The sequence below is a fragment of the Streptopelia decaocto genome (assembly GCF_964273445.1).
Source record: "Streptopelia decaocto genome assembly, chromosome: Z".
NCBI lineage: Eukaryota > Metazoa > Chordata > Aves > Columbiformes > Columbidae > Streptopelia > Streptopelia decaocto.
In genome coordinates, this window is record NC_138657.1 from 36,725,002 (window position 1) to 36,748,913 (window position 23,912).

Genomic DNA, 23,912 nt, shown 5'->3' on the forward strand with positions numbered 1-23,912 from the left:
TAATTTCAGTATTTTTTTGGTATTAACAATGTTAGTAGCTGTAAAATCAGAATACTGTTTTTAATTTTATACATAACTGCTCATAAATGTTCTTCTTTAGGAAAACAGTATCTGATATTAATGTAGAAACCTACAGTGAGAAAGAGTGAATTTCTGCCATGTAGGTAATTGCTTTCCTTGCTAACATTATCCAGTTTGCCAAAGAGACTTTGGGGTAACTACACTTCTTACTGGACCTAACACTACTTTCAACAAAGTACTTGATTTTTTTGAGCAGAAGTATTTGCAGTTTTTTGTATTCATTTGATAGTATGTGAAATTAGCTTATCTTTGCCATTTAACTAGTGTAAAATTAGAGCTATTTGAATAAAGTAGAAAAGTTGACAGGGGTATAGCTCACAAGATGACTATGTTTTAACTAAAAGTTTTTAATCAGATTTTTAATTATAAACTAATTAGCTCTCTAATGACAAAAATTCTGGACTAATGTTAAAGCATTGAATTACAGTTGAAAGCATATGTTGAAGATTTAACATGCAGTATAAGAATCTAAAATGCAGTTCAGGTGCAAACTACATTATTCTTTAGGAGAGGTTTTTTCCTAATGGAAAGTTCTCATCATATATGCAATGGTCAGTGAAACTACAAAGAACAGAGAGACATCAGCAGCAAACTTTCCTCTTTCTTGAAACTTCAGTGTGCACCAAGGCAGCAAGTGCTGAGCAGTCATGTTGTTGAGCTGCCTAGGAAGGGAGTCTGGCACAAGTGCACATCTGATGTCCTGCCCTGTTTTTCCTTGTGACTATTTTATTTTTTATACGGTGGCAGGAAAGCTTTCCTGGTCATGACTTATCATTTGCTCTTTCTGCAAGTGTCGTCCTCCCACCTGCACCCTGAATTCTCCTTGAATGTTACCTTTTTGGTAGCCTTGTACCTTTGTATGTGCCAGAGATTGCTGTAACTTTTGGAAGCAGTTCTCAAGGGCATTCTTGTAATGTCTCTGCTCTTTACCCTCTCCAAAACTGGCTTTCAACAACACCATTAGGACAATGGTTACTGATTTCTTCTTTCATTCCTTCTTAACCTCAGTCTTGATAGACATTTTGATTTTTCTTCCTCTCTTGAAATATCTTTAAGTTTGTTCACAAGCAGTGGGACTTTGCTTCTTCTCAGCAAGGAATTCACCCCACCGTGCACACACACACTCTTGGGATAAGTAATAAACTTTATTTCCTAGCTAGCCATTTTCTAATGGCATAGCAGAGTGACAGATGTAGGTCTGTACTAAAAAGCTGGCAATGAACTATAGGCTTTCTCTGAAACCTAAATGGAAGGCTGTGCCAGAGTTACTCATAGCCATGAGCTACTAAGAAGAGTTTGAGGTTTCCTTGTGGTGTTAAGAGTTCCCTGTTTGATATGCTTCATAGTTCAGGCTTTTCTACAGAGATTTTGAAAGAAGCAGGTCAATTCTTATGTTCTAGGTGTGTCTGAGCAGGCAGAAATAGGGAGGTAAGTCTGCAGCTACTGCTACTGAGAAGACTTAAAGCATGGCAGCTTTCCTTTGCCTTGTACTGTGACAACTGGATATACTGAGGAAATAAAGGTTGCTGTAATGACAGTATTTAGTAGACTGATGAAATCGGCCCTGTTTTAAAAGACAGAACTGAATTTTACTAAATTCATTTAATAACAACACATTTGCCAATAGTCAGTTCTTACACAATATCGGTCGTTATCACTGCACATACAAAACTGTTAGTTTTTAACAACCACATTCTAATTTATATACAAGTACACAATACCACAGAGCTGTTATGGGTAGTTTGTGTTGACTGCCTTCCAGGCCTTGGTGCTGCTTAGTCATGAAGGTCGGAGTGACTGGGTGGGTATAGAAGAAAAGACAGAATTGAAGTGTGTCTGTCTTCTTTGTTTTAGTACTCCTCTCAAAAAAAGCAGACTCCCTTCTATGCCTTGTAGGGCTTACCTTGTTTTCTTGTCTTGTTAGTCATTCTCCTGCTAACTATGAGGTTTTCCTGCCTGTTTACAATTCCTTGTGCTTATATTGTCCTTTGTCTGGCAACTTGTATGATTTTGATGTGCCCTACATGCAGCTACATCCATCTTTCTTTGTTCATTTGGCAGTCTCCTTGCTCACATCCTTATGCAAAACCGTGTCTGGCTATGCCATCAGAGTATTACACAATGCTTACCTGCTATTGCTAGTTACACTGTTCTAGCATGCTTATGCTGCGGTTTAAGGGAAGCTAATATTAATTATATCTCGATACTCTACTAATTTATATGTGATGTGGACCTCTGCTTTGCATCACATGACGTCTTACTTCACTCAAAAGGACAACTACAAATACCAGAAATGCCTTTTTCATCCCCAGTACAGTGACTTTCTTAAATGTCATAGTATAATATTGTTAGCTAAAGTCATGCCAAAGGACAAATGGCAATATTGGACAAAACATTTTAAAAGCTCTATGGCCATATGACCCCACTGTAGCACGACTCAGAACACTCATAGGAAACTCTTCAGTTACCCACCTGGCAGGTGCCCAATTCTAGGTTATTATATCAGTTGCATTGTTTCATCAGATTTGTTGTCTTTCCTAAGTTGAGTTCTTATTAAAAAAAAAGTGACGGTGTTTACTTTATTATTTTTTATAATTTTGACAAATGCAATTCAAAGGTATCAACACACATTTCTGTAATAACCTTATTCAATTTTAAATAGTGATCAAAATGTGCAAGTTGAAACCCGTATTTACTATCTGTACAGGAAAAGTAATCCATTTATTGTAAAAATTCTTCTTTGGAAGAAAATTACAGCTATATCATGATCAAGAACATGCTTTTAATAAATAATTTAAAATTATTATTGTAAGAAGTAGTTGACTTAAAAGTCCAATAATTAGCATTCTAAACAAATTAGAAAACACTGTATTTGGACTACACATTCATCCTTGTTTCTAGGAAATTAAAAGAATAGAGAATGAAAAAGCCGTTATGGTTATAATATATGTTATATTATGGTGAAGATTAATAAATGTGACGTGCCATAGAAGCGCACCATGCTTCTGATATTTTCACCTGAATGAAAGTATTCCAAAAACACAAAGTATGCTGTTAAATGACGGTAGTGTTCCACTAATAATGATTTTATGTGTACTTACAGATGTGAATGAATGTGATTTGAATTCCAACATCTGTATGTTTGGGGAGTGTGAAAACACTAAAGGTTCCTTCATTTGTCACTGTCAGCTAGGATATTCAGTCAAGAAAGGAACCACTGGATGCACTGGTAAAGCAAATTTACAGTATATATATCATGGTATGCACATATCTTGCTTGACTTTCAGGTAAAATAAATGCCTGAGTGTCCACAAACAAGTGAGAGATTGTACTCTATGCATAATAGTAAATATAAAATTAAGTATTTTATTTTTATCAGCACATATACAGAGTTTGAAAAGGTATGTTCCTTCAACAGTATCAATATTATATGAGATGTCCCTCACATAACTGTAATTTTAAAAACAAAGCTTTTAGCAGTATAGATTGGGGAAATATCTGTGATATGAAATATAGCTTGGGTGGCCACAGCCACATTTGTATTAGAAGTGTTTTATGAGTATTCATTTGTCATATATACTTAAAGTATGAACTCTTCTGTCAACTAAAGTTTCAGGAAATGTCTCTGTGGTCTAAGAACAGGACAAAAGAAAAAAGTAAAAGAAATTTATTAAAAATAGTGGTGATGTAAAAGGGCAAGTATATGCCATCATTCAACCCATGCTAACAGATTTTAAACAATCATGGTCAGTCATATTGAAACTCTGTGAGTTCCCATGATAGTTAAGCAGTACCTTGTCTTCTGCAAGCTGGATCCACTGTTTTCAGGTAGCTAAGTTCATCCAAAATTATTCTTCTGGGGAAGCTGGCAGACTTTCTCCTATAAATTAGAATTAAGAATTTGTTTTACAGTTATTAAAATCTTGGACTAATCATTTTTATAACTGAAGTGAGCCTATGCGCCCAAAAGTCTTATCCCATTTTTAGATATAGAAAGTTGAGCATATTTAATGTGTCTGGAAAACAGCATTAATTTCAAACTGAAAAGGAGTTGTAGGAAAGCAGACTAATTTTGTCATGTATACAAAGAACAAAATGAAAATACAATTGTCACTATTTTTTAATAATGTGTAATACGAAGTAACTTGCTTGAATTATTCTGTAGTCTTGAGTTAGGCTTTTTAAAGGACTGCAAACCTACACAGTGGAAGTAAGCAACATGTAAAAGGAACATAATTTGTAATATTCTGCTGCTCCTAATGTAAATACTAACACCTTTTTTGTGCTTGTAGATGTGGATGAGTGCGAAATTGGTGCTCACAACTGTGACATGAATGCTTTGTGTGTCAATGTACCAGGAATTTTTAAATGTAGTTGCAGAGAAGGATGGGTTGGAAATGGCATTAAATGTATTGGTAAGTATCCAGAAAATAAAGCTTCCCTCCTTTTTAGATATATATGTATTTTTATTTTTTTTTTTTAATCATGTAATGTGAATGTGTGGTTACTTCTTTAGAAACAGTGTTATTCTTCTATCTGCTGCACGCTGTGGATAGATGAGTATGAGAGAGTCTTATGTTTCAGGCATTTAGTCTTCTGAGAAAAAAAAATGTTTTATCTCCGAATCTTTTCTGTGTAACATCTTACTGAATTAACTATGTATTTGACAAAGTTTACATATAACTACTAGAATGGGCAAATTTTTTTTAAAAAGGTCAAAAATAAAATGGAATTTATTTTGTAATTTCCTGCCAGTAAGATATTATTTCTGTTACTTAATAACATTATTTGGAAATGTCCTGTAGTATATCTTGTTAATAGGCCCTAATATGAAACAGATTGGACTTGAGACACAGGAAACTTGATTCTATTTTTGTTGGGATGCTAGAGTAGCATCATGTCCCCTTGCTTTTATTTTTTAGTTTGGTGTGTAAAAGATTGTAATGTTTACCTTTTTTCAGAACATTTTGGGATCTATGGAAGAGGAGCTTCATTTAAGAATTAGGCTTTGTTAGTTTAATATGTGAAATAAAAAGTACCATATTATGAGATTTTACTGCAGTCCAAATTTTCTAAGCTTGTTAAGCCGTACCTGAGACATACCCTAGTCTTTATTATTGTCATTTAATTAAAAATACGTGAGATTCTACTAAGAAAATAGAAAGTACCATTTGAAGGCAAAAACTTCAAAAATATTTTCCAGAGGCATCTTCATAGTTTGAATAGTGCCTGAGTATAGAGTGTTCTTCCACTCTGCAGAAAGGTGAGAAGGGACTGTCAGGCACACCATAGCACCAGCTAGTGTGACTCATGTGTCATGGACCCAATATGGCCATCCCCAACAAACATTACCTTGATGTGAAGAAAATTATCTTCCTCTTCCTTTTTCCCTTTTTCATCTGAATTGACATGCAAGTAAATAAGTGAGCCTGCATTAACTTTCATGGGGTTGCATTGTTGTCAGATTCTTGTTACATGGACAACAGATTTTCACCTCACTGTATTTCTTTGGTTTATTGGTTTTTTTAACTCATTTTGAGTTCAAGTTCTTTAGCACGGTATCAGCATTCAAGTAACAAGTTAGCTGAATTCCATATGTTGCTTGGAAACATTTTACCAAGTCCTATGCATTTTAATATAAAGGAAAAAATATTTAGATGAAATCACTATAGATTACGCTTGTATATTCCAATGACAATTTTTTTGTATTTATAGAAACATAAATCATCTTTGTAGCTGCATTTGTTAGCTTGATAGTGAATTGTAGGCCAGGTACACTAGCTACTCTGTTACTGCTTGCACTCTTTTGCCCCTGATGTGCAGATCTTGATGAATGCTCCAATGGGACCCACCAGTGCAGCGTAAATGCTCAGTGTGTGAACACCCCAGGATCATACCGCTGTGCCTGTGCAGAGGGGTTCAGTGGGGATGGATTTACTTGTTCTGGTAAGAAGTTTCTGTGAAAGACAACTTGTCACTGATTGTTTCTGTTGTATGGAAGCTTTGCAAAATAGATCTAAGCCTGAACTGCAAGGTAATAAATGTAAAAGTGTCTTTTAAGATCAGGATTCTTCCCATCTGCTGATTGTTCTTTTGATTTGTGTGCCAAGTTGGACCTGCTGGGCATGTTTGTGAGGTGAAGTTCCTGTCTTTTTCTTCCTCCTTCTCTGCTCCTTCGAACCATTTTTTTTGGAATGTGCATGTGCTGCTTGCAGCAGCAGGCTCTCCCGTCAAGGACAAAACCCAGGGTTAGGGTTCCTGGCTTGTAGGCCAGGTCTGTCTCGAGCCTGGAAGGCACCATCTGTTTTCCCCTCACTATGTTAGTTGAACAGCATATGATTAACAAGGGAGTTTTTAAAAAGAAAAAAACAAATTGCAGTTGAAAAATATTACCCATGTTCTCTACATTTAAATTTGTTGGTAAATGCTTACTGTTAAGAATTAACATCATTTAGCACACATCAAGTGATTCAAAATAAACTGTGTAAAAGATCATATAAAGTGTAAAGATTTTGTGTTAAACGTAATGGCCAAGCATTAAGTTACTGTCTTTTTTGTCACTTGCAGAGTAGAGATGCAACAATATCTCTGCTCTTGACTTTGAACAAGTCCTGTATGTGGTCAGCAAATTTGAAGGTTTGAAGGAATGCATCCTAATGCTAGTAAAATACCCAGAAGATAATGTGAATACATTCAACATTAGCTAACTGGCTAATTTGAAATCAAAATAAATTTACACCTTAACTAGATAGTCTTCTGATTAATATTGTAAGTTTATTGATTTCCAAATAAGGATCTTTAAGTATTATTGTTTATTTGTTTCAGGATTGTCGTTAATGAACAAGAACTTTCATCCCTATTATTAACACACTACTTTTCAGATCTTGTGTTTTTTAAAAAACAGGTGGGATACTAGGGAATGACTAACAAAATGGAGAAAGTATATATATATATATATATATTTTTTAATAATCATAAGTATACCTGGCAAAATTAGGAGTCCTTAGGATGACCGCAGTGGTGATTGCCTTCCTTTGTCATTCTGCTCTTTTATAGCTCTTAAAGAAAAACAAACAAACAAAACCCCTTCGTTTTGGGACATACTAGAAGAATCCTCAGTAGTGTGCAAATTGTAGTTAGAATGTTCATAATCCTCAAAGTATATTTTCTAAAATGCATATGAAAATAATTTTCCATGTATGATCCACTTAAGAAGATGTGCCTTTTGAATGTATTTGATGTCAAAGTAACATAGCAACATGTACTAGGAGACGAAGCTTTGAATTGGCAAGCAAAGCATTCAACTTATTTGTCAAAGCTGAGTACTACTGAATCTGAAAATCTTGCATTATTTAAAAAAACGAAATCTGTTAATGAAAAGCAAGGAGTAAGGAGTCATGGCATGGCAAAAGGAACAATTTTGGAAGTGACACATGTTTGCTTTTCTGCATTCTTTCAAATTACTTCATCTTCAGATGTGTTTTGTTTTATCTCAACAGTACTCAACAACACTATTATTTTGAACGTCAGGTTAATATTATTTGTATTTTGCTAGTGAAACATACAGTTTTGAAGACATTTTCTGTCTCCCACAGATGTTGATGAGTGTGCAGAAAATGTTAATCTGTGTGAAAATGGACAGTGTTTGAATGTCCCTGGTGCCTATCGCTGTGAGTGTGAGATGGGATTCACTCCCGCCTCGGACAGCAGGTCATGCCAAGGTAAGCCACTGCTACTTCAGGTTCATTTTCTGAGTTTGGATTGGCTGCTATGAAACAAACAACAAATGCTGGAAGGACCTCAACCCAGAAACAGAATATTCAGCATAAGCTTTACATAGAAGTAATTTCTTCAAGTGAGGATTTTTTTGCAGTGTGACTTATGTTGAAGGTAGCTTTCATCATTTTATGAAGTTTTCCTGGCCTTGCTCCAAAAACCTCAGAGGAGAGGTTTGGCTCAGTAATTTTGGGGTTTTTTAAATTATTATTATTTCTCCTCTTTTTGTCACCAGTGAATAGTGTGTGGAAAATCCTGTCTTCATCACTGGTTTATTTAGTGTACTTACATCTGAGACACAAACTGCATTGTGACTTCATTTTAAAATAAATGTTCTCAGGAAAATTGAAGTAGGCAAATCACTGATATATTTGACAAGTTTGTAACACTTCTTAAAATGCATACTGAAGATTTTTTATCATCACCCTTTCACTCTTAATATTGTACCAGATCATCTGGATGGCAAAAGGAATTACTGTCTTTCTAGTCCAATTCAGTCTCTGTTGCCTGTTGTGTTCTTTCATCTTTTTTTTTGTTTGTTTTTTTCATGTAAGAGAACCGTCTATTAGATGAAGTATTTTTAGCTGGTGCTTCAAAACTTTTAAACTTATTTCATATTTAATGGTAGAAGCCTCATAAGATCTTAGGAAGTTAAAATTCTTGATAAGACATTAAAAACAGATTCCAAAATATCATCTCTAAAATTCAGTCCATAACTTGGTATGTTCAAACATTGAGGTGCACATATATGAGTCAGACTTCTAGCTGTAAAAAAAGTGCACATGTTTCTGAAAAATTAGCTCTGTGACTGTTTTGGTCAGATTTGTTAGTAATTACCAGCTAGTGTCAATCATCTTTACTGAACTCAGTGCAGCTCAGTTAGTTATTCATGTTAGAGTTAGGCTAGTGTTCTAATAAAAATCCAAAAATACATATCAGCCAGTCAGAGTTTTGAAAAACAATATGATTCTGAATCTTGTGACAGCAGATCACCAATATTTGGCTTTTCAATTGGTCCACAGTGATGCTCTGAAAAAATAAATGGAAGAATTTGGGAAAAATATGTGGTGTATTGGTATATTATTATGATTCCAAGAAAGATCTGAAAGCATTCCATAGATTAAATTGTACTGTTGGAGAACTAAAAGATCTGGGTACTGAATACTTAAAAGAAGTTATCTTTGGTTTTTTTTTTTTAAAAAAAAGTTGGTAAATTAGTTTGTCCTTTGATAAGGTGAATCTTAGATGATTTCTGCCATCAAGGGACAAAATCCAAAGCCTGGATTTAGTACAATAATTGTGATATTATTAATTCATCCAGTTCCTTCAGAAACACCTTGGGATGTCAGTCCATTAGCATCTCAATGATACAGTCTTTTTATGAAGCTTTATCTGAACACAAGTTATATTTGTGACGTGATTTGGAGGTCATTCCATAGCTGTACTCTGAGGTTCTAAGGCCTCTAATTTCCACTTTAAATTTACTGAGGACTGTCGGATATTAAGCATTTATATTAAATTTCATTTTCCCTTAAAAATTTATCTCTATTTCCCCCTCAAAAGTTACCCCTTCACATAAGTTCCTGTAAGGAGGCAAGTAAGCCAAATTCAAAGTAGACATTTAATTAACGATTTTAATATTGTTTTTTACACCTCATCCATTTTTAGTTCATCACTCTTAAAGAAAGCACGGTACACAGAATGTCAAATGAAGGTTTAGCTGTGTATTGTGAGATGGTATGAACACTTTCTGCTTTCCTGTCTCCGCTAAAAATAGCTCGCTAGTACATTCTAGAGGTGGATTAGCCCTTGGCGCAGCTGCTTTACTTTGGCAACTTAGAAGTCTTGCTATCAGACAATGTATGCACAGATTTTTTCCCTCTTATCTTACTTACCTTAAACTCAGAAGTCCTTCGTAGCTTGTGTCTAAAACCATAACTTTTCACTCTGTGTTGTTAATATTTAACTTGTTTTCTAGCACTGTAGTTGACAAAGTCATCTAATTCTCTGTCCATGTCTTTCAGCTTTTTTCATCTTCAATTTACATGAGCACACAGGCAGTCCTTCACATGTATTTTAGCTCATCTATATGTACTTACTATATAATTGGTTTAACATGGGATAGAGAAAATAAATTCTTATGCCCTGTATTCTTTTTCCCTATATTCTTCTCCAAGGAGATGTAAGTAACTGTTGATGCCTTCTCCTTCTCTTTCTTTTTAGTATATTTTTAGTATATTTTTTCCCTGAGAATGGTATTTTGAAAATCTGACCATTACTAAGAAATGTTGCAGACTATGAGCTAGGAAATGAGTGACACCTTTGTACAATGTTACGATTCATTCTGTTTAATGCACATTTTGAAAGGAACTTACTGACTTTTTGACTTAGCCTTCATTTTGATTTCTGAGAAATCAGTTTTACTGTTTTTACTTCACACTATGTAAAAGAGGAATAACTAACACATGGCTTAATGGAGAATGCCTCACAAATCCCTAGCTATGGCCTCTACACAAAACCAAAAGTGATTACTCAGTGCTGCTCTTTAAAATATTTTTTTACACATGGCTTCATTTGCTTTTAGTAGTACAACACACTGTTGCAATATTAATATGGTAATGATGTGTATTTTTCTGTCCTTAATATATTCCTTCAGATATCGATGAATGCTCCTTCCAGAACATATGTGTATTTGGTACCTGTAATGATCTGCCAGGAATGTTTCATTGTATCTGTGATGATGGCTATGAACTAGATCGAACTGGGGGAAACTGTACAGGTATATCTCTTCTGTTCAGAAATATGTCAGACTTAGTTTTTTTTTTAATTACACCAAGTTAATTTAAAGATGAGTTCAACAGGCATTGTATTCTCTTACGAAAAGTGTATTTTTCTTCACTAAACAAGCAGTGTGTAGGATTGCATGCTTTGGACTTAGTTTAAGAATGGAACAAAAAGAACAGCTGTACAAAGGTTATTCCTAAATGGTTGATGAATTATTAGAAGTTCTTTTGTTCAATTTCAGCTAAAATTCACCTGCATTTGAAATTTTTTTACTATTTTGTCTTTTAAAAAGTAAAACTATTCTTACTTTCTGTCTGATGAGTGGATTTACAAATGTAACCTTCCCATTTTAGATATTGATGAATGTGCCGATCCCATTAATTGTGTTAATGGCCTTTGTGTAAATACTCCTGGAAGGTATGAGTGTAATTGTCCTCCAGACTTCCAGCTGAATCCTACTGGAGTGGGTTGTGTGGGTAAGTGAAAGCTACTTAAACTATTTAGAAATCACAGCCAAGGTGACTGCTTTGATGCAAATAAGGGTAGCAAGATAGAAAAGTTTTACTTCCATATGCTGCATATCTTGTTATATAGTTTTCTAGAGATGAAGTTAATTATTTTAACTGATTAATGGTGTTTATATTTTGTTTAAAATACATATCTTTAAATTTTGTCAAGATGTGCATTATCTGCATTTCAATTCTCCTGACAGTCAACAATTCTCTTTAAAAAATGATTTTTTAAATCCTCAGTTTCTCTTGGCACTGATCTATGTGTTTAGCTTAAGTTTAAACTGGAATTAAAACTGGTTATGGTACCCATTTGGCTGGAGACAAAGTAAAAAGCAAAATGTTTCACTGTAGTTTTTATAACTCTCTCTGAGTTACACAGACTTCAAGTGAATTTTCATTCTATTTCCCCCTTGCTATATAATAGTAGGACTGTCATGTGATTAGTGTATATACTAGCAGCCTAGGGAAGTTTTGGGGAAGAGGGAAGTTGAGAGAGAGACTAAGGTTCAACCATAAGTATTTGTGTGTGATCCTGGGAAAGCCTCCTAACTTTTTATTTGGAAAAACAGCCTTTTTATTATATTACCTTGGTTACACTCCAGTTCTCCTGAATTGGTAGTTAGAACTCTATCCATTTTCTAAATGTGTGCAGTAATACTACGGTGTGATGGCAAATAAATATATTCTAAGCAAATAATTATATTCTAAGCAAATAATTTTTAAAGAAATGCAGATTTCCTTCAGAATAAATTTTTATTGCTCATCTTTTCCATGTTTCTCCATTTTCTGCCTATGAATATTCTCTGTTGCTTCTCTGGATGCTTGAAACAAGTCCTGTTTGAAACCCTTAGATGTCCACAGTCTTGATAAATTTATTCTAAAACTTTAAACTGAGATATTTAAAAATAGAGTAAGTTTATATAATCTATTCCCATTGAATTGGAAACCTGTGTTTCTGTTTCCCTTAGACTCTTCTGACAGTTCCTGCCTTAACATTTTTCTTCTGCAGTCTGACTTAAGCTTTCAGCTTGGCTTTATCTGAAGAATCAGTTGAAACTATGAAATCCTGCCTTTTTGGCTCCACTTCTGCAGCATATAACTGCTGAAATCCTCATTCTTTCCTACAAATAGATACTATATTTGATCAGCCCTGCAAGCACTGAATTATGACCGAAGAATTTAAGTGATCTCTGAAGAACTTTATGTGAACGAATTGTCCTGTCGCTAGCTGACTTGTGTTTCACTGAAAAGTAGGAGTTTGAGTTGGCACTTAACCTTGGGACCAGTTGTCCCAATGACATTTTTGGCAGATATCCCATGTTTTCTCAGGGAACCTTCCACAGTGAAAGGGAGCCTACTCAAGGGAAAATCTAACAACTCTAGAGTCCCAAATGAGAGAACAAGCTCTTCTTCTCTGAAGAAAAAGTGTTGAGTAAGAGAATTTTAGAAAAGCAATTTGACCCTTCCTTGTTTATGTCCTGAGGAAATACTGCTAGGGCTGTCACTCTCTCTGGTACAAAGACTCTTTTCCTTTCCCGTGTGTAAGAAGCATTTTCAGTTTCAGAAGGACTGATCGTACAAAAGAGAGATTCCCAAGACTTAGCCCCCTGAGTAAACATGAGCTTTTTTGATTGTGTGTTGTTTTTTGTTTTTTTTTTTTTTCAAGTTCAATTTCAAACAGTGGCAGAACTGGAATCCACTTATCTGTCTGTGGGAGGAGCTGCAAGCCTCGGATGTACATTTTCCATCTCTCTACAGTTTCATTCTATGACAGTGCAAAAAACACCCAGTGAACATTAGGCTTTTGTTTTTGACGGGGGCAAACAAAGCCTCTGCTTCTCATGAAATATCATCAGAGTAAGCTAATAGAAATAAAGCCCTAATCCATGAATGAAATGATACTTTAGTGCCCATTTTATCAGAAGCTCTTGAAGAGGTGGGTCACCACATGCAACACAAAATATTAGTTAATGTGTTTTATATTATTATAGACATTGTTAGGTTTTGAACTTTTTTTCTTTCACCAACGGTTCTCCTTTGTAGTATTTTCAGAGGCTTAAATTATTCTACATGGGAAGTGAAAACAGAGAGAGTTGCAATTCCAATGCAACTATACTAGTTCTGGTTCTAGATTTGGGATGTTTTGTGTATGTCTGCTTTACTGATTACGGAGTCCAAATAGGGAAGAACTGAAGTTCAGTTTCCTTGTGATCTCATAGTCTCAGAACTGCAAATCCAAATTGCATCTTCACCTGCAGTGGCATTTGTGTCACTGGCACATGCTAAAATATTACCTAGTTTGCAATCTAGGCTTGTACTCATCTGGAAGAAAAAACTCACAGAGGCTAGTAGACCTCAACAAGAGAAAAGAAAGTTTCTTGCTTATGGAATGCACAAGTTTTGCTGAGAAATATTCCATAAACTTTTTGTCAAAGAACAGCAGTTTCTGGTTATCTTTAATAGCACTCTTTCTTGCACGCTTGAGGAGAAAAAAAAAAAGGGCAGAGGAATTTAAATTCCAGTTCCTTTAAGAAGAAACAGAAATATCATTGGCAAAGAGGAACGTGGTGCTGTGTCAAGATGGTTCATGTGAGGAATAAACTGAAACTTAAAACTCTTGGTGGACTCAGTATTGATACTCTGCTAGAGAATTCCAGGATCTGCCTTCATTCCAAGGTCTGTCATTTCCTATTGTTCTTGATGGGCCTGAGGTCTTGGGCTGAATCCATCTTCCAAAGTGGTCATTGTTTTTCACTTCTACCAAAAAGAGTGGAGCCAAATCTCTTCCTGGCTTCTCTTAAAAAGACAGATGTCTTGTACTATCATGAATGGAAATCTTGCCTCTAAGGAGATAGATATCCTGCCTGAAGTTCTTTTTCTTTCCATCAGCAACTCAGAGGTACAGAACACATATGCCTTTACCACTTAATTCTTAACTGAGTATTTTAGCTTTACCACAATGTGCATTTATGGTGAGATACTGAAATTTGTTGTAACATATGTAGGGCCAAAGAACAACCTCCTTTTTCACAAGTTCTGCTAACGTATGTTTGGTCTGTACAAAAAGATTAATCCAAACTTGTCTATTAATGCTTAAATTTAAATAAATTTAAATCCTTTGGACAGCTTGAAGGTTTTGTCTTGATTGATGTTAAGAATCTTTAAAAAAATATTCTGTCTTCAAATGAATACGAAGTTGTAGTTTTATATTATACATATTTAACTAACTTAAGGGTCTGGAGAAAAAGTATTTCCTAACAATTCAGGAAGTTGCCTTCAAGTTTCTTTTATAGATATGTCCCAAACCTCAGGATAACTTAAAAACCCATGTCGTATCAAGACATTTCTTAACCTCTGGAAATTCTGAATGTATGAACTACCCACATTTATCATACTGTGCTCATTTTACTCCATGTAAATTACAAAGTCTATAGCATCTGGCACTTGCTGCAAACAGTAAATTTAAAACATATTTCTTGGTAAAATATACATTTGGGAAATAACTCAAAAATTCATTTATAAGTTTCTTAGTCATATCATTAACAGAAATAGTGAAAATGCAAAAAGGTATTGTGGCCTTTATACAATGAATTTATTAAAAATTTTTGAATGGGTTTCTGTGCCTCTTTACAGGCAGTCTTTGATAGCAAGATAATTCTTTAGAATTACAACACTACTCTGTACTATTTGTCTGTAATAAGAAAAATATAAATCCTTATATTTGTACCTCACTGCTGGTTACTTCCCATTTATAAAGAGCAAGGAGACAATATGTACAAGAGTAAGGAAACTCATAGCTTTACTTCTCTTAGATTCCTTGCTCGTTATACTGATGCCAGCAGTTGTCTCAATCATGAAGTTACACTTTGTGTGAACTAATAAACTGATTTTCCTCAAACGTACTGCACAGGTAGATTATTTGTTTCAATATTAATGCCTTTTTGAGAATTTTTTTGCGAATGGAAGAATTCTTCCAGTGAGATGACTTTATTCTCTGATTCCATAGAAAAATATGTAAATTCTAATTCCACAAGAGTCATAGCCTAATCACAGTCAGAATATTGAGAAGAAATAATAACAGTAAACAGCAGAAAGCTCTCTGATATTTTCTGGAGTGAAAGACTGGGAAAAGTATATGTGCTATTAGAGTATGGTGTGACTTCAAAAGACGTGCAAACATTTTAAACTTGTCTTTAGGTACTTAGGAAGCTGAAGCTACCCATTTTCTCTGCTGTGTCTCTCAACATCAGTAACTGTCAGTGTACTTGAGTGTTTTCAGCTTGTCAATGGCTTCAAAGGCACAATGTTATCTGAATTCCTGCTTCTTGATACAAAATGTTAAAGTGAATGCCTGCTTGCCTGCTGTTTCTTTGTCCAGATCATTGTTTGCAGCCATAGTCGTATGTGTTTTATATGTAGATAACCGTGTTGGCAATTGCTACCTGAACTATGGACCACGAGGGGATGGGAGCCTATCCTGCGACACTGAAATTGGGGTCGGAGTCAGTCGTTCCTCATGCTGCTGCTCTTTGGGAAAGGCTTGGGGGAACCCCTGTGAGACGTGTCCCACTGTAAACAGCAGTAAGGAAATGTTCTCTTGGTCTCTACCCACCCTCTTATTACAGAAGATTCTAACAAGGGAAGGAAAAAGTATTTGAAATGTTTTACCTTATTGCTATACATTTATTATTTAAGCAACCTATTTTCTTCATGAGGCAGTGTTCTGGCATAGTTATCAAATAAAATCTCCCTACTGCTATCAGAGGGGTGATGCAGAGCTGCAGACCCAAGTATTAGAAGACCTGACCTTTAGTCTTCTGTGACAGACTGCTTCCTATTCTTACAGTGTCACATTCTTATTTATCTTAAGAATGGAGTGGTTTGTAGGCATCTACTAGGAATTTTTACTCAACAGCTCCATGTTGGTAGGGAAATAAAGAAATTAATAATGCTTAGAATTCAAATCATGCCTTTAATTGGAGAGCTGCAGTAGTTCTCTATTGGGAGTTTTGGTAACTGTTGGGTAACTACTTCTGGTTCAGTCTGAAGTACTTTCAAAACTGCTATCCAATGATAGTTATTAATTTTTTAGAGCGTTGAAGTCCTTTGAATGACTGATGCAACAGAAAGGTCAAGCATGCTGTTCTTTGAAGTCTCCTAATAGTATGAACTCCAATTTTAATACGTAGCTTGATCAAGGATATACTGATATTTCGTATTAAAGAACTAGTCAAAACACAAAATATGTGCCTTTATAGAAGCACAGTATGGAGGAAACAACATTGTGCCTTCCTTAGAAATATCTGAGGTTTTGATGATGTTTTAAGCAGAACTCTTACCTTCATTTTCTAGTAATCTAATGCACTTGCTTTATGTACCATGAATAGGTCAAGAAGAGCAGAAAACCGATGAGTGTAGGGAAGAAGGCTCATTAAAAACACAAATGAAATTTTATGTTTTTATTGTTTGCATTTTATTCTTCGTATGACTGATATGCTCTCTCTTGTTATACTTCACTGTAGCGGAATATAATACTCTCTGTCCAGGAGGAGAAGGCTTCAGACCAAATCCCATCACTATTATTTTAGAAGGTGAGTTTATTGTAAATGACTGTGATGGCTGGTAATAAAAAAAGTGTCATCTTCAGACAGGTGTATACAGTAACTATATTTTGCAGAAATCATTGCATTTAATGATAATATGAATTTGACAACAACGTGATGAAAAGGCATACTGTAAATGAATATTGAAGTCCAACAATATTTCAGTAGGAAAATAAGCTGAGGCATACCTTTTGTGTGCCTCTGTACTTGAATTGGCTTTTGAAATTGGCCCCTGAAGGATAAGTCATTTATGAAAATTATAGCTTATCAATAGAAGGTATAAGTTTCAGGAAATACTCATTGGGCAAAGAAATTTTGGTTCCAATGAGTGTGCAGGAATGAGGAATTAGGTGCCAAATTCCTGTAAATATTAATGGAAGTTGAACTCCATGGGTTCAGCAAGCTGGAACTTGCTCCTGAAGAGGTATTTAAATGGAAGAGAATGAGCATCTCATCCATGTTTTCATGCAGTGCAATTTAGAAGCAAAAAAAAAAAAAAAAAATCCACTTGACATTTAAAAGCTACTAGGTTGTAAAATTTCAGGAGAGTACTTAAAATCTCTTGTTTCTTTTCATTCTGGAATAAAAATATGGTTATTTTTTTTTCCCCTCTGTCTTCAGACATTGATGAATGTCAGGAACTGCCAGGTCTCTGCCAAGGTGGGAATTGCATCAATACTTTTGGCAGTTTCCAGTGTGAATGCCCAAAAGGCTACTACCTCAGTGAAGAGACAAGAATCTGTGAAGGTTACGTCCCTTTGAAACCCCCTTCTCTGTCACAGTGCAGTTATTTTTTAAACCCTCAATTTTAGCCTTAAATTCATAAGCGGATATGGTACTCACACCTTTCCCTAAAGTCTTCTCTAAAAATCATTATCTTTGGCATCAGTGATATGACCAATGTAAAACCTGAAATGCAACACTTGAATATACTACTGTTTATTTCTATATGATAGATCTCAGCTATGTGTTTTCAGTAAACTAAGGGTTATTCATGATTTCTGGCTTCGTAATTCAACACCTTACATCTCCCACCAACTTCACTAGGTTCTATGTATTTTAAGTGAGTAAAGGTGTTCTTCTCACAATATTTCAGAGTAGCAGTTTAATTTATGCAACATGAAGTAAAGTTAATATTGGTTTTCCTATTGTGTTCAATATTAGTCATAAGTGTTAGAACAAAAAATTGTAAATAGACCCAATAATGTAAAGAATCTTTCATGTTTCTTCTAGCTTGGAGTGTCATAAATCAGCTTCCCTCTCTTCATTCTCTTTGTGAGAAAAAAAAAAAAAAAAAAAAAAAAAGTCTCCTTTCAAAACAGAGCCCGTGAATCCTGAGGCTTTGCTAAGCTTTGTTGAAAAAAAAAAAACAAAAAACCAAACTGACCAAAGTGAGTTTGAAATTAAAATTGAATGGCCAAAAATGTCTTACGTCCCAAATACCACAAATAAGAAGATCCAAAGTTAGAGCAGCAAGACTGTGATTATTCACTTTGCCTGTTTCTAAACAGAGTACTTAAAAGGTCTTTCCTCAGTGGAGTAGTAAACACATGAACAGAACTGAAAAGGGACAGTAACATTCCTCTGAGAAGAGGGTGTGAATGTCTTTTGTGGAGCTGGTGAGGCAGGAGGTGCTCCAGCTTCAGTGGTAAATTCAACAACTGTGAATTTATTTAGGGTGTTCTTTTGTACTTCACTGGCTGGACTTTAATAGAGATTGCAATATTCTATTAATAATACTTTTCAGCAGCTTTTACACTAGCTACTTAACCCAAATCTGAGCTGTGCTTTCCAAGCTGGCCTTTAAGTGAAACATTTTTTGTTATGGTAGCATAGTTTATTAAGGTCGTATTTCTCAGAAGCATTTGCTAGGACCTGGTCCTCTTTTCCCCTGTTAATTGTAGTGTTTTCGCTTGGTCTCTAGATATTGACGAGTGTGTTGCACATCCTGGTGTCTGTGGTCCTGGCACCTGCTACAATACACTGGGGAACTACACCTGCATTTGCCCACCTGAATATATGCAAGTGAATGGAGGACATAACTGCATGGGTATGCAAAATGTCATCTTTACTAGACCTGCCTGAACACCAGACTGTTTCAGGGCCAGACACTCGGCTTAAAATTTCCATTTAGACGTGCCAGTTCTAAAAACTTGTATTGCTTTTTCCTAACTTTAACTCCCAGACAATTATGTCATGTAGCTAGGAAAGAAATCCCAATGAGTCACATGCAGTGTTCAAGTGCTCTTATTCCTTAAGAGAACTTAGAAATCTTTTTTTATTATTTTCACTAGTAATTTCCAAATGATGGGGTTTACTATAGAGATGGATCTGATGAGTATCTATAGTGTCTTTCTGATTTCTTGGGAATCTTTCTTTTTCTCCTTTATGTCTTTGAATGAAAACTGAAAGTATGTCAAATTTCAGGTAGGTCTAAAAAAAAGAGACTAGATTACTTCAGTTCTTAAATTATTTTTAAATGCATCCATGCATATGGTTGGGTTGCATACAGATGCCAGAGCTAATGAACTACTGTCTAGGTTGGTAGGGGGCCAATATTTACTTAAGTTAGTTTGTTGGTTACTTTGTAATTTGATTCTTTTCTCACGTCTAGACATGAGGAAAAGCTTTTGCTACAGAAGCTATAATGGAACCTCCTGTGAGAATGAACTGCCCTTCAATGTGACTAAAAGGATGTGTTGCTGCACATACAATGTTGGGAAAGCCTGGAACAAACCTTGTGAACCATGTCCAACTCCAGGAACAGGTAAAGCCTACTATAACCATCCCATTTTGTTACTTTCTTTGCTCATCTACTCCTTTGACCTAAAGTTACATTTCAGCCCCCAGAAAAGCTTTGCTGTACTCCCAAAGCAAAGTGACAATATCCTGCCAACCTGCCACTGGCTGGATTAAGTCTTGGTGTGCTAAGCAAGGATAGGTATTTCTTCCATATTTTTGAGTGTAAGAAGTATCACTTCATATTGACTGGAAAGATATAGATTGAATAATTTGAAGGCACCAATCATTCCCCATAGATGAAAAAAAAAATCAGGAAGAACATGCATATTTTGTCTCTCAGCTACCCCTGAAGGTAAGGGCAAGAGAACAGACCCCTGTCAGGTGTCACTGAGATGAGTAAAAAGGCCTGGAAAACACAGACTGACCTTCCTATCAGCAGCAGGAGTAAGTCAACCCAGTGGCTAAAAAGATATTTGTAAGACCAGTATCTGTAGGTAGATCTAATTATTTAGACCTTTTTTGTTGGTCATGTGGCTCAATAAAATGAGTATACTGTGGTTATTTTATTTTTTCTTTCTTTCTAACAAATACCAAGCTTTCAGAGGTCTTGTATGGATGTAGAATTACTTTCAGTTATCTAGATTTATGTCAAAGATCTATGTTTGTGTAGGTAAGACCCAGCAGTGTGGCACAGTAGGCATAAGTAAGTTTTCTGAATGCATTGTTACAGAACTCCCATCTCTAAAGCTGTCACTTTGAGGTTTCTGGAAAAGCAGTCATTGGGCAGTAACAATGGGACTGAAGATACTGGATGTCAAGATAGACCTGCTACATCATCTGTCTTCCAGGATAATTAATTTAGGATAGTGCAATTTAGTTACTGCACAGCTGGGCGTACATTTGTTCTGATAGTCCTAATCAGTCAGAATAAAAAATTTGGTTTCATTGCTGAGTGTATTGCCTTTCTAGATTTTTCACTTGTGTCTCACATCTGAATGTGATCCTCTCAGTTGCTTTTATATTTCCTCTATTGAAGGTGATGAACATGCAAAAGCTCAATAAGCAGGGTGTTATAAAAAGGAATAAAAAAATCTCTTCTCTAAAGGGAGGTGAGAATAATTAGGTACAGTTCTTCTTTGGTTAGTCTTTATGGAGTTCCTTGCCTGGAACAAAATACCCTTGAAAGCTGAACTCAGAAAAATCATTACTGGGAGAATCACCAACTTGGAAACTTGACAGTAACACCTGGCTTTCATTAAAAGAGTCTTACACTTCTGAAAAAAAGCAAAGGTACCTAGATAAAGCTAAAAAACTCAGGTGCCTGTTTAGTACAAATGCATTTTATTGTTTAATTGAATTTATCCCAAATTTACTGCTACTAAACCTGTACCTCTGGTGCTGCATCATTTGTGATGTCAGTGTGAAGAATGTATTACTTTCATTCCAAGTGGTTTATCCTGGTGATATAAAGGAAAGAGCAGATAATGTAGGGAAGAGATTACCCCACAGGCAGTAAAGAGGGGGAAAATGGGACTGAAAATAAAAAGTCTCTTCCTTTTATTTCTTAATCAGGAGGAAGGAGAATGAAGAAGGGTTCCTAGTAGTCAGGAATGGGAGATAGAAATAATCTTGAGAGGGGAACTACATGTTTGCTGTCACCTAGAGCTCATAAAAATTTTTCCCATAGTGATTTATCTCAGTGCAATAAAATTGTCATCATGATGACAAAATGATGAGAAAAATACAGCAAAGTACTAGCAGGGGTTCATGCAATTATTGTTCTTGAATGGAAGAAAGAATTCTCCTTTCAAATTGATAAGACTGAAGTTCTCAAAAACTTCTACAGCTTTTAAATATTTGTTAAGACAACTCCACTTAGTCTGCAAGCAATTATGGGGTTAAAATATTTCTTGAAATATTTCTATATTGCCTTGTTAGCTCTTCTAAATGCCTTTACTGTGTTTGGAGACATGGTTGAACCTTTTTCACCCTGAAAAGCAATTGAGTGAGGGATCAAACAAAATTTCCAAGTGTAAATGGTTGAATAGCTGCACTTATTTGGTATAATCAATTGTTCTGAGATCTGGGTGGGAGCTACACATCACAACCAGGGGTTATGATACACTGACCTTAACCAGTTTGCTAGACTGAACCTAGTAGCTCATTAAGAGCATTATTCTGCTCCAATGAGAATTATGTTTTTCCTCTAAATGAACTTCACATGCCAATGCGTTTGCATTTTTTTTCCATTGTGAACAGAGGTCTTTCTTCCTTTTTATATATTTATGTTTAACAATCAATCTCTGTTTTATGACTTTAGGTAATAAAGACTGTATTGCTTCTTTTTACACATTATAGAGATCATAGCCATTACCATGCAGACTTTGATCAGAAGAAACTCATTCTTGTTTGCTTATTTTTTTTCACCCAAAGAAGTGTAAAAAGCTGCTTCACTGCTAAGAGGTAACCAAGTACTTACAGAACTCTTTCATAGTTTGATCACTTCAGAAGTACTTGACCTCAGAGAGTTTTTTTCCTGTTGTGTGATATATAATATTTTCCTAAAAAAAAAAAAAAAACAAAAACAAAAACAAAAAACCAAACTTAGTCATAAGAATATGGGGTTTTGAAATATTTTTAAGTCATTGATGCAAAGGCTTTCAGAAAGTAAATCTCTGGCTTGTTTGTGTATGGATAATTTGACACTGTGTATAAATGTATTGTCATACAACCTGTGCCTCTTCTTCTACCCAGTACAAACTGAAAAAAAATATGGAAAAACTTTATTAAATGGAATACATGGAACATGGAGGTTGCATAACACAGATGAAAGAAGGCCTGCAATCCTCAGTGCCTCTTCTTCATCCTTGCAGATCTGGTGTGTTAGGTGTTGTCACAGGAGTAGGTTATCATTGCCCATGGAAACAGGATACTGAACATAAGGTTCTCTTTTTATCTAGTGTGTGTGTTTCACCAGTTTACTGAGAGCACAGTAGAATTCACAATGCTCCTGACAGAAGAGAACTGTTTTCTAACCCTCAAATCTTACACATTAATATAACAGAGCAGAAAATTTCTGGTTCGTAAAACACTGTGGCAGGGACCTCTATGGTCCAGTATCCTGTACTGCAAGAATAACCTCAGTAAGTTTTAAGCAGTCATTAAAGAACATGACAGAAGAAAGAAGAAAATGCTGAAGTTCAGGTATACTGGATCATACTTGACTTACAGAGGAAATAATAAAGAATGTTTGAATGTGAGAAAAATATTTTGTCAAATCTCATTTGGAGCAATAATCAACCACATCTGCCTAAATTTTAATAAATAAGACTGTTTGGTGTGAGAGGGACAAGAATTATTCAGGTTATAAACTTAGTGGTTAAACTTTACAAAAACATAAGCTACTGAAGAGCTGCCATTAAAATGTAGATGATCAAGAAACTCAAACTACGATTAGTAGAGAAATCAACGATCACTGCTCTAGATTAAAGATCATTACTCAGAGAAAATCAGAAGGTTCTTCTTTCTCTTTTTCTGTTGCTAGAAGAGGTTTGTTTGCATTTCAGGTTTAGAAATGCATTAAAGGTAGCTCCATATACTTCCTCTCATTGGATAGATAATAGGCTTCCTATAGGTCCTGAGCAGCATGAACAGTGGACCAAGCACTCATGGAAGTCTCCAGATATTACACTTCAAGAACCCCTTTGAATTTTATGTCAGCAGGACATTTTTGTAAATTTTATCTATGTTCTTTAGAAGGATATTCTACCTTGGTTTAATGCCCTGAATGTACAAATTATCTACTGCATGTGCACAGAAGACAGCTTCCTAACACAGCTGGTTAGTGAGCCTACCAGGGAAGAAGTCTGACTGGATCTGTTGTTTGTAAACAGAGAAGGGCTCATTGGCCACATGTTGGTTGGAGGTCGCCTTGGGTATAGTGATCATGAAATGATTGAGTTTACCATCCTTGAAGAAGTTAGAAGGGTGGTCAGTAGAGCTGCTACTTTGGACTTCCAAAGGGCAGACTTTGACCTGTTCAGAAGGCTTGTTGGTGGAATCCCTTGTGAAGGAGCCCTGACGGACAAAAGAGTCCAGGAAGGCTGATCTCTCTTCAAGAAGGTAATCTTAGAGGCACAAGAGCAGGCTGTCCCCATGTGCTGAAAGGGGAGCTGATGGGGAAGAAGGCTGGCCTGTCCAAGTAGAGAGCTGCAGCTGGAACTTAAGAGTAAAAAGAGAATGTATAACCTCTGGAAGAAGGGGCAGGCTGCTCAATAGGAATACAAGAATTCTGTGAGGTTATGCAGGGAGAAAATTAGAATGGCCAAAGGCCAACTAGAGCTGAGCCTGGCCACCACTGTGAAAGGCAACAAGAAATGTTTCTATAAATATGTTAGCAACAAGAGGAAGGGTA

At 35.6% G+C, this 23,912-nt stretch overlaps 1 protein-coding gene across 1 annotated transcript in view; it reads left to right on the forward strand.

The window, feature by feature from the left end:
* FBN2 (fibrillin 2) overlaps window positions 1–23,912 on the forward strand; it is a 167,996-nt gene that overhangs the window by 108,711 nt on the left and 35,373 nt on the right. The window contains exons 31-41 of the mRNA XM_082074936.1: window positions 3,185–3,310; window positions 4,374–4,496; window positions 5,905–6,027; window positions 7,677–7,802; window positions 10,514–10,636; window positions 10,995–11,117; window positions 15,573–15,734; window positions 16,676–16,744; window positions 17,378–17,503; window positions 18,681–18,806; window positions 19,371–19,523. Coding sequence (XP_081931062.1) covers window positions 3,185–3,310; window positions 4,374–4,496; window positions 5,905–6,027; window positions 7,677–7,802; window positions 10,514–10,636; window positions 10,995–11,117; window positions 15,573–15,734; window positions 16,676–16,744; window positions 17,378–17,503; window positions 18,681–18,806; window positions 19,371–19,523 — 1,380 coding nt within the window. The remainder of the gene's footprint in view (window positions 1–3,184; window positions 3,311–4,373; window positions 4,497–5,904; window positions 6,028–7,676; window positions 7,803–10,513; window positions 10,637–10,994; window positions 11,118–15,572; window positions 15,735–16,675; window positions 16,745–17,377; window positions 17,504–18,680; window positions 18,807–19,370; window positions 19,524–23,912) is intronic.